Consider the following 10,392-nt stretch of genomic DNA (forward strand, 5'->3'; position numbering starts at 1 on the left):
TAGAAAGTACTTTCATTTTATGAGTCCAATGCTGTACCCCTCATGCGCAAGACCCACCGTATCTGATGCATGATCTTATCGTGCCTGACCATCGACTATAACTTTGCATATTCTCCGAATTCAACGACTCCCATTCCGAGTATAGTCGACTTCACTATATGGTACGCAACATGGCAAAGTCAACGAATCTGCGCTCAACATACCGCATGAACTCGGGGCATGAGATCCCCGTTCTCGGATTCGGGGTAAGCCCAGGTCTCCAATACACCCTGACAATCAATAACTAATGCAATACTTCCAAGGTCTACATGATGTACGCCGGGACAAATAGCTTTTTGTCCAAAGCATAGATCTGACTACAAGCCAACGCACAGCCCCTCCTCCAAGACCGAGGAACCGACCCTGGAGGCCCTCAAGACTGGCTACCGCCACATTGACTCCGCAATCATGTACCGCAACGAGAAAGCCTGCAGCCGCGCCATCCAGAACTCAGGCCTCGCGCGCTCCGACATCTTCTTCACGACCAAGATCCCCCCCGGCTCGATGGGCTACGAGCGCACCAGGCGCGCGATAGACTCGAGTCTCCGTGAAGCGGGCACGGAGTACTTCGATCTGTGAGCCTGGCCATTCGTCCCCGGAGATAAGAGGCGCCGAGCTAGCTGACCGTGTTAGGATTCTCATCCACGCCCCCTACGGCGGCAAGGACGGTCGACTCGGGTCGTGGCGCGCGCTCGTCGAGGCCCAGCAAGCCGGCAAGACGCGGTCCATCGGCGTCTCGAACTACGGGGTCCACCACCTCAACGAGCTGGAGGAGTACATCACTGCCGGCGAGGGTAGGGGGAAGATCGACGTCGGGCAGTACGAGCTGCACCCCTGGCTGGACCGGACGGATATCGTCGACTGGCTGAAGAAGCGCGGTGTTGTAATCGAGGCGTACTCGCCGCTGGCACATGGGTATTGGCTCGACGAGCCTGTGCTGAAGACGCTGGGGGAGAAGTATGGGAAGTCTGCTGCGCAGGTGATGATCCGCTGGAGCTTGCAGAAGGTGAGATTGGGCCCTTCTCCCGTGTCTATTTGCAGCAGAGTGGGGTTGACCCGTTCACGACATTGGGTTACAGGGGTTTGTGCCTCTCCCGAAGTCGGTGACGCCGTCGCGTATACAGGAGAATGCGGATGTGTTTGACTTTCAGCTCTCGGAGGAGGATATGCAGGCGCTCAATACGGGGGAGTATTCGCCGACGGATTGGGATCCTACGGTTGATTCTGATTGAAGTTTTGGACAGTGGTAGTCGTAGGCTAGAATAGTCATTCGGTGAATTGGCAACGCCTGGAATTCGACCGTCTTACTCCAATGGCTAGAGCTATCTTATTGCAACCTTCAAAGCGTCGCACTTGCGAAGTATACAGAAACCGAGATATACAGAGGCGAGAAGATCCGGCTCTACCACTGCAAATTGCCTGCTAAAAGACCGTGACACCCTTGACACCCATCTAAAGATACTTCAGTGTGAATAAGTTTAGCTCAATGTAAATGCTGGTAAATGTTACACATTACCAGTTGGCAGGATTTCGATATGGTTGCGGTATATTGCCCGAGTTGGAATCCGAGGCGTTCACGCGGGGCTGCTTAGCAATTCCGATTCCAAGTCCACTCTTATCAGACTTTCGGATTTGTCAAGTTGTCCACGCTTTCAAGGCTCGAGCCAAACAACTTCCCACGAAATTTGCTTTTGGGGTAAACCACCGACGATCTACATATGCTTGAGAAAACACAATCACAATTATAACCATGAAGCTGATACTCTTCACCTCGTAAGTGGCCTTCATGGAGGGGCCATTCCCCCCTTCTTCCCCGCTATCGGACCAGACACCAGACTGACCAGCGTGCGCTCTCCTATCAGAAATCTCATGACAAGCGGCGGACCGTCCGTTATCAGACATCCGACCACTACCAAATCGAATATCGAGCTGATCGACTCGCTACGGGCCAACTTTCAAGCCGCACAGCAGCTGGCGTCAACGGAGACACAGACGGAGACAGAGAAAAACGACACTGCAGCCTCGAAGAAATATCTGGCCTGGACTTCGGAGCAGAACGATGGGCTTTACATCCCCGCCGTCGATTTCTCGCAGCGCGGGCTGGCGGAGGAGAGATCGCAGTACGATATCACGGTGAAGTTGTTCTATCTACCGGGGACCCCGGTGTCGAGACGATGCGCGCACACGCGGGAGGCGATCGATCTGGTCTTGAAGGAGTTACAGGTCGATTCGATTGATCTACTCATTGTGTCTTTCCCGGGGATCCTGTTCGATGCGGAGGATGACAGCGACGAAGAGGTATCCTCGGACAACGGCAGCGAAGAGCCGGATGATTTCGACAGTTTTATCCAGTCATGGCGGGCGCTCGAGGAGCTACATGGGCAGGGCATGATTGCTCAGCTTGGTGTCGCTGAGTTTGGCAGTGAGAGACTCGCCCGCTTATTGCCGCACACGAAGGTCAAGCCCTCCGTTGACCAGATCAACCTCAAGGACTGCTGTGTCGTCCCCAAGTCGTTGATTCTCTATGCGAAACAGGAGAAAATCCAGCTGCTTACTCACAATGACTGCAATGACGTCCTGCCTGTGGGGACGACGCGCGAGCTTCTTGGCCCCGGTGAAAAGGGCGCGGGAATTCTGGCCTCGTCTCCGGATGCCGACGACGGGATCAAGGGTGATATCGAGCCGCAATGGGTGGTCAAGTACACAGCAGTGGTGAAGGACCGCGGGGTGGTGGAGAACAAGGGATATTTTGCACTCGCAGATGTGGGATGCTGTGTTAAATCACGTCCGTGAGAGCGGTGATCTCGGGGAGACCTTCTTTTTCTATTCTTGCACAGTAAAATTGTCTGTCATTGCATTTTGCGATGGAACGTGGCGCAATGTCTTGATTAAACCAATGATGATGAATGAATGCATGTGTATGTCGTTGATCTTGTCTCATTGTACTCAATAATAGCCGGGTATGAACTAGTCTTCGCCTCTTGGGGCATGCTCATCCGATCATACTTCTCTTGCGACCTCTCATGCGCACATCCTCTAAGCGTTTCAGTGCAGAGCTAGCGCCCTTGTAACTCTCCCGGTATCCATTCAGGACTTCCTCGAAGAATGGCTCGGTGCGGGGATGCGTGCTGCCAAATGCCCTCTCCAGCACATACAGATCGACAGCTCGATCCTCATCCTGCAAGCTCTGGCTCGCCAGGCCGAAATCAATCAGTACCACATCTCCTTCCATCGAAGGACTGCTCTCGCCCGTATCCGCTTGCTCCCCCACATGGCCTGGCGGTCGTAGGATGAGGTTACTCGTCGTCAGATCGCCATGGATAACGCCAGCCTTATGCAGTGCTCCAACGGCGCGACCGATTCTCCTCAACAGATCGCGCACCCAATTCTCTTCCTCCTTGAGCTCCTCTGCACCCGAGCTACCCTGGTTCCGTTTCATCCATCTCTCCCATCGCTCCAGCACGACTCGCACCACCAATCCCTCAACCCACTCCATCATCAGCCACGCTCCGCCGAAGCCCTTCTCTGTGTTCTGGCCCTCCCAATCCAGCGCCAGCACGGCGGGGACATTGACGCCTTCCCGGACGAGTTTCACCAAGCATCGTGCTTCCTGTAGGATGCGCTGGCGCGTGAGACGCCGGTCGAGGATCGGATGGCGGTAGGGTTTTGAAGGGCGGACTTTCAGAGCGGCCGGGGTGGAGGGGGAGAGGAACACTGTCTTGTACAGATGCGCTTCGGCCCCTTGGGTGAGTAGCTGCGGTGGTGGGGTTGTGTTGGTGAACGGCGATGGAAGGGGTGGTGGTGTGTATGGCTCTGCTGAAGACATGGTGGAAGTCGATGTAGTGTATTTCACTGGCCCGTTCTAATCACTGTTCAATCCAACTGGATATGGATATTGAGGTGTCAATCGTTGCTGTAGTTTGTCGGAGTAAGAGATCTGGAGAAAAAGTTGCGACTGGAGGTGGGGCAGTTGCAGATCGAAGTTCCATCATCAATGCGATCTGAACACTGTCATTATCAAGACCTCGCCAGGAAACAAGTTCATCAGTTCTCTAAATCCCACCTTACATTAGCATACACGAACGCATACCTAACAATCTCAAATTTACGCTGTAACATCACTATATATCTAACGATGACGCCGAGGCAATTTGCAGTCCAACTGCACCCCGCCCGGCCGTTTGAATACCGCCCAGCGACTTACTTTGCTGGATAAGTGTCGGGCCAAAACCAGCCTCAAATATCATTCGTTTGCAGACTCTCGCTAAGAACATGACTCGACAAGTCAACGATGATTTGACGGATCCGTGCAGAATGCTGAAGTGATGGCCCTTGCAGGATGCCTATTGCCTACCCCAGCGTTCGCCCTAGCAGCTTGAAAACACCAGCAGGAGGCAGCTCCCCAGGAGAAGACAATGTGAAACCCTTCAAAGTGTCCGGAGATAGCGAGTCCATCCCTGACGAAGATTTGGAGCTTCATACTCGAATCGACTGGATGAAGCACTTCTGGTGATTCACCCCGTCTGTATACACAACTCCCAGAACGGGATTGTACCGAGACCCTCAATAGAGTTGACATGATCTACAGCTAATGAGCTGTCAAGAGATCCGATACAGTGATCATGATGATGAATTAACTTGCAAAGCATGAAAGACTGATGACTGTCTATTGGTGATAAATCCCAATGTGGAATGGTTGACGTCCTCCACCATTTCGCTGTCTTTGTCTGTCCGTCTTGATATTGTTCCTGCTTCCCGCCTTGATATTGTTCGTCCTCAACTCATCACAATCAGGTCTCGGTCATTATCTTCATTTTCTTTCAGCTTTCGATCTCAATATGCCCAAAGTCGAGATTTACGCTTAGTCTGCGTCTGGATTCACACCCCCCCATGTCATTTAGTATTGTGACCCTCCCAACTGTGGCCATTCCATATATATTGTTTGTTTCGGGTGTTCCACTGCATAGAGAATGCCACACGGTGTCTCAACAGACAAGCAGGCTGTCACTGAAGTTTGGAATGCCGGCTGCTGTAGTTTGACTTCATTTCTATCTGCTACCATGCTTGATATACATATGTGGACCCTTCGAACCTGGTGTTCTTCATTTTCCTTCAAATTGAGATACCCCTTCAAGTACATTTTAACCACTTATCAGGCACAGCGTGCTTCTTCCATCGGTATTCAAGCCTGACCCTTTCTCACTTGCGAGGAGACCAAGATGAATTCGACATTCGATCCTTTCGAGCAGAGTTTCACTCTTCAGCGTTCTGATGGAAAGACGTTCAATACCTCGTTGGTGATTGCGGATCACAACATGGAGTACATGCTTCGTTTGAGCATCAATTATGGAACGCAACTTGGCGCATCGATCGTGCTCCTACTGATCCTTATGCTTCTGACAAGACCCGAGAAGCGCCTATCGTCGGTGTTCCTGCTGAACGTCGCTGCGCTGGCGTCGAACATCGTTCGATTAGTCTGCCAGATCAGTTACTTTTCCAGTGGCTTCGCAAAGACATATGCACTGTTGGCCCACGACTTTTCTAGAGTTGCGCAGGCGACCTATGCTAGCCAGGTCATGGCGTCGGTCTTCTTCACCTTGGTCCTGGTTTGCGTAGAGATCTCCTTGGTCCTGCAGGTTCAGGTGGTTTGTTCCAACCTCCGGCGCCGGTACAGACATCTTCTTCTCGGTGCCTCGATACTTGTCACGCTTATCCCGATTGGCTTCCGTCTTGCTTTTATGGTCGAGAACTGCATCGTTATCGTGCGCTCGGGAAACATGAAGAACTACCACTGGCTAGAAAGCGCCACGAACATCGTGGCAACTGTGAGCATCTGCTTCTTCTGCGCAATCTTCGTCGTCAAGCTTGGCTTTGCCATCAAAATGCGCAGAAGGCTCGGTGTAAAGGATTTTGGGCCGATGAAGGTCATCTTCATCATGGGCTGCCAAACCATGATCATCCCAGGTAGAATATATCCAGATTATACGATCGACTACGCAAGCTAACATGCTCTCCCTCGCTATCAAGCTCTGTTCTCCATCTGCCAGTACTGGGTTAATATTCCCGAATTCTCCCATAACCTCCTCACCCTCGTCACCATCTCGCTCCCTCTCTCCTCCATCTGGGCCGGATTCACTCTTGATAGTTCAAACAACACAGCCAATTCCACAGCCTCCCGCCGCAACCTGTGGAACGTGCTCTCCTCTAACGGCACCGTACAAGACAAGCCCAATCTGTCAGCGTGCTCGCCTGTCGCCTCGCCAAACACCACATGCTACTCCGATCCGTACTCTGGGAAACCTCACCACCAGGACCTGGAGGCGGGCTTTGGCATCTCGGTCGAACACGACATTTCCATCCACAGCTACAGAAAGGATGCCCATTCGGATGTGTGAGCAGTGGTCGGTCACTGGTGCAAACACAACACATGCATTGAGAGTTTCTTGCTGCTGGGGGTTTGTCGTGTTTGTGATGGGGTTTGCAACCTGGCAGAATTGCATATGCTAATGCATATCGTGTTTAACCGTAATCCTTGTTTCATCTATTTGGCGGAATTCTCTGTCTTTTTTCTTTTTCTTTTTTTTTTTTCAAGTACCAAGCAATATTAACTCAGTACCTCGGGTGGTTCTTTAGAATAAGAGTTGATGCTCGGGTTGTGAGCATTTGGGTTCAAATAGCTACATGGTCTCACCCTGAATTTGAAGTCCCTTAACCTTGTCTTTGACGACAGCTGGAATACCAGTTGAGTCTCAACGAATGAATAGCAAGTTCTACAAGAGAATAGCGAAGAAACATAAGGTATGTATTAAGGATCTTTAGGGTCAGAGGTAATTTTATCTGCTTAACACACGGCCATTATCCCCCCTGGGAACAGGAGAATTATCAACTTTCCCGCCCCAATTTGGCCAGGGATTCCGTGAGGAACTCGGTGGCATTCATCAAGTCCGTGCTGCCATAGACTACCCGTCGTCTGGCTCCGCCTATGGCCCCGGCCCCCGCGCGACTGCCCGCCCCCGCGCCTTCGCCGGGCTGACCGCTGGTTTGTTGCACCCAGTCTTGCAAATTGCCATACTCGTCCATGCTGCCGCCACCGACGGTGAAGACGATCGCTTCGTTGAAGGCCTGGCGACGCTGCCCGAATGTGGCACTGGTTCCCGGTCCCACACCGCCAAGGGCTCCTGGACCTTGTTGGTTGCGGGATGCAGATGCAGGTGGCATCGCCCCCCGTGCGTTAGCGCTCCGGGGGTCGAAGTAGAGATAATTCTCTGTTTTGGCGATTGCTGAACTCGAGGCCGATGCTGGATCCATGATGGATTCAGTGATCTTGGTCAATGTGAGATCCTTGTTTGCCGGCAAGAAGTTCTTGACGCCGGAGATCAGCGAGTCGAAATTGGCCCCCAATGCGCCGGAGGTAATCCGATCTGTCAAGCGGTTGGAGAGGGACGAAAATCCACGAAACAAGTCGGAGGATTGCTGCTGTGGTGCGGCAGTCGTCATCATGGTCATGCGAGTGAGCTCTCGAACCTGTCTGACATAAGTCAGAGGACTGACATCCTCAATTCCCGCGCGTTTAAGAGCCTCCTCGAATTGGCTCATGTCTGCACGAGACAAGTCTGTCTCGGTGCTCAAGAACCAGATGATGAATAATCGGAGTTTATCGGTTGGGTCGCTGCCCTTTGCGGGGTCGTTGACCAATTCCAAAATCTGTGCTTTTGATTGCTTCGTGATGTTCTCCTCGAGTTCGAAGAAGTTATCTAGCTGACGGTCCTTAATCCCCTTCAGTAGTGCAGTCGCTATGTTCATATGCATGTCCAGAACAGCTTTGCGCTCTCGCAATTCAGGAAGCAGGGTAATGGCGGCCTTGAGGTGCTGCGCAGATGCACTGGTGTCGTTCTGTAAATCTTCGATGGAGGAAGCGCCGGTCTTCTTCGTAATCTCATTCGCGTCTTCTTTGTACCGTGTCAATTCGGCATCGATGTCTTCCGCCACCTGGGGGAAAGGTGCTCCAGCGTTGCGCTTCCAGAAGAAGTCGTTGCTGCCCAAGTCGTACGCCTTCTTCGTCACGCCTCTGGCAGGATTAGATTCATCCACTGGTGTCTCGACTGTGATCCGATTGAGACGCATCTGAAGTACATCCTGCACTAGTGACTGGTATGTCCATGAGTGCGAGAGCATGGGAACTAAATCCACATTGCGGTCGACTACGATCAAGACTGGCCGTGATGAGGGTACCCCGGAAGGCAGTTTTTTGTTGCTGGAGAACAGGTTGTCTTTGGAATTGAGGATATGGTCGCGCAGTTTCCGGTCAAGCTTTGTAGCAATCAACTCTGCTGCGCCGCCTTTGGGACAACGGATGATAGGGATAGTACCTTCCGGTTTTCAGCATTCAAAAATTTCAAGGTAGAACTTAATAAGATAACATACCCATAGTCACACTGACACTGAACAGGCCACTGACGATCTTATCAACGATGGCGTCCAACTCCTCATCGCTCGTCTTGGCGCTATTGATCTTCCAGTAGGCATCATTTCCAAGACCCAAGCTGAAAAGGTCCGGTTCCGCCACGATGAAGTTCAAATATTGGTCATAAACCTGAGCAATATGCTCTGCGGTACCGGTTGTGGCGATCTGGGACGCGAAGTCTTCAAGAAGCGGTCGAGGTACGGATGAAAGAAAGTTGACATAGGCGGGTGAATAGAGGCCGCGGGAGAGATCGTTTGTGATTGTTTGGATGTTGGCGGGGGTCGGCTCCACGAGGTATACGACGGGGACATCGGGGATGGGATATCTGACGGAGTTCAGGTTTCTTTGATGGACACTCATTAGCTGCGAGCTCGAAGATCCGGCATGACGGGACTCCATACAGATGAATTGTGACACCCCAAGCTCTGAGATCGTTCACCCGCAGCACACTGCTAATGACATCCCGGCCCATGTTATCAAACACCAATACCTTCCATATGGGGTCACCGTCCTCATTCAGGATCGGTGTTGAAATGAGGCCCTGAGCGGATACATCGTGAGGGCTATCCCCCGTTGCATGGGGATCGTGGTTTAAGTTCAAGATCTTCTGGATGGAGGCTGGAACCGATAATTAGTGCATTTTTTTTCAAAAGGCGAATCCGCGCAAGTCGGTATGAGAGACCTACCGACCTGACGGTCTCGAAGCGACAATGCATGGGACGCCATGGTGATTGCGACTTGCACCCGTACTATTCTCGGACTTAGGACCAGATCATGTCACGTCCCACGTGTCTCCCTCAGCACTGATAGAGTAGCACTCGTAGACTTGGCTAGGCTAGACCAATTAATTGCTTATCGCATTCAACGGGGCAACACTTCTTCGGTCTCTCTTGTGTCAAACCCCAACGATCTATCGACAGCACGGAGCACTATGATGTTATCTCGGTATCTCTCCACCTGGCATCCTTGAGACGCTTTCCCAATTGTTGGATGGTGACATAATCCCGAGCTAAGCCCCTTTTGTTTGGGCTATGCAAACAAGGCAAAAACAGAGCGACAAAGAGAAAGGGAAATTGTGGCTGGTAGCATCACGTGAATGTGACTAGACTCAAACAGGAGTAGCGGAATGTCCCTAAAAGGTACCAAAAGACCGTAAGAGCGCTCGGCTTTTCCATTCAACCTCACTCACCCACCACCATCAACTACGCGCCCCTATCATTCTCTCGACCATCCTCGTAAAGCGAAAGACTATGCTGTTTAACTGCTATTCAAAGTGGTTCTTTGTATGAGAGCCTCTTTCTTTCCATCTTTAAGACAAGATTAGAAGAAAGGAAGGCCCACAGGGGCTGGCAGTACGAGCTGACTTGTCGCAGCTGTCCTACAGATAAAAAAAAGGTGGGAAGGACAGGTCAAAGGACAAGAAGGACACATAATAAGGAAGACAGAACAAGGCTAGGGGGAAAAGAAAACAAGGGGAAGAGAGCAGAGTGGAAGCTGTTGATTTCCAAGGACAAAAGGGACAGACGGCAACCTTCTTCTACCTTAATACTTGGTCGCTGTATTCGAAACAAAGTTGACCAATTCTGGCTGGTACCTAACTAAGGTGCTTTGCTTCTAAACGGGCGCAAGAACTGTCGCAAATCGCTTGTCAGAACGGGACTTTCTGGAGACACAACATTAAGGCACTGCAGAGAGGGGAGCAGTTAAGAACAGTTCCAAAGCCTCAGGCCGCTACCAGCCTACCAGGTTCCTGGTTGATTTTAAGGTAGGCCAGCCTGCGGAAAGGTGGACTACTACTACCTATTTTGCCACTCTGGTGACTGGTCAGCCGTACACTACCTACTATTGCTCCCTTACCCTCTCCCTATCAAAATCCGCATCATCTTTCC

General features: G+C 51.6%; 5 protein-coding genes across 5 annotated transcripts, besides 1 other annotated feature; 3 read left to right on the forward strand and 2 right to left on the reverse strand.

Moving 5' to 3' along the window:
* Positions 1 to 170: 170 nt before the first annotated feature.
* ACLA_041760 (aldo/keto reductase family protein) lies at positions 171 to 1,271 on the forward strand (the record flags this gene model as incomplete). The annotated part of the gene is made up of 4 exons (XM_001271379.1): positions 171 to 245; positions 364 to 614; positions 673 to 1,045; positions 1,119 to 1,271. The coding sequence occupies 4 exons, from the start codon at positions 171 to 173 to the stop codon at positions 1,269 to 1,271; spliced, it is 852 nt and encodes a 283-aa protein (XP_001271380.1).
* Positions 1,272 to 1,789: 518 nt separating this feature from the next.
* On the forward strand, positions 1,790 to 2,832 carry ACLA_041770 (putative gamma-cysteine synthetase regulatory subunit; the record flags this gene model as incomplete). Its single annotated transcript, XM_001271380.1, has 2 exons — positions 1,790 to 1,812; positions 1,875 to 2,832. The coding sequence occupies 2 exons, from the start codon at positions 1,790 to 1,792 to the stop codon at positions 2,830 to 2,832; spliced, it is 981 nt and encodes a 326-aa protein (XP_001271381.1).
* A 199-nt stretch (positions 2,833 to 3,031) lies between these two features.
* On the reverse strand, positions 3,032 to 3,865 carry bud32 (serine/threonine protein kinase BUD32; the record flags this gene model as incomplete). Its single annotated transcript, XM_001271381.1, has 1 exon — positions 3,032 to 3,865. The coding sequence occupies one exon, from the start codon at positions 3,863 to 3,865 to the stop codon at positions 3,032 to 3,034; it is 834 nt and encodes a 277-aa protein (XP_001271382.1).
* A 1,393-nt stretch (positions 3,866 to 5,258) lies between these two features.
* preB (alpha-factor pheromone receptor STE2) lies at positions 5,259 to 6,434 on the forward strand (the record flags this gene model as incomplete). The annotated part of the gene is made up of 2 exons (XM_001271382.1): positions 5,259 to 6,003; positions 6,067 to 6,434. The coding sequence occupies 2 exons, from the start codon at positions 5,259 to 5,261 to the stop codon at positions 6,432 to 6,434; spliced, it is 1,113 nt and encodes a 370-aa protein (XP_001271383.1).
* A 168-nt stretch (positions 6,435 to 6,602) lies between these two features.
* Positions 6,603 to 6,627: a microsatellite.
* Positions 6,628 to 6,921: 294 nt separating this feature from the next.
* Positions 6,922 to 9,229, reverse strand: sly1 (syntaxin-binding protein; the record flags this gene model as incomplete). Its single annotated transcript, XM_001271383.1, has 4 exons — positions 6,922 to 8,408; positions 8,464 to 8,846; positions 8,905 to 9,121; positions 9,190 to 9,229. The coding sequence occupies 4 exons, from the start codon at positions 9,227 to 9,229 to the stop codon at positions 6,922 to 6,924; spliced, it is 2,127 nt and encodes a 708-aa protein (XP_001271384.1).
* Positions 9,230 to 10,392: the final 1,163 nt, after the last annotated feature.

The sequence above is a fragment of the Aspergillus clavatus genome, genomic scaffold, assembly GCF_000002715.2.
Source record: "Aspergillus clavatus NRRL 1 1099423829802 genomic scaffold, whole genome shotgun sequence".
Lineage (NCBI taxonomy): Eukaryota > Fungi > Ascomycota > Eurotiomycetes > Eurotiales > Aspergillaceae > Aspergillus > Aspergillus clavatus.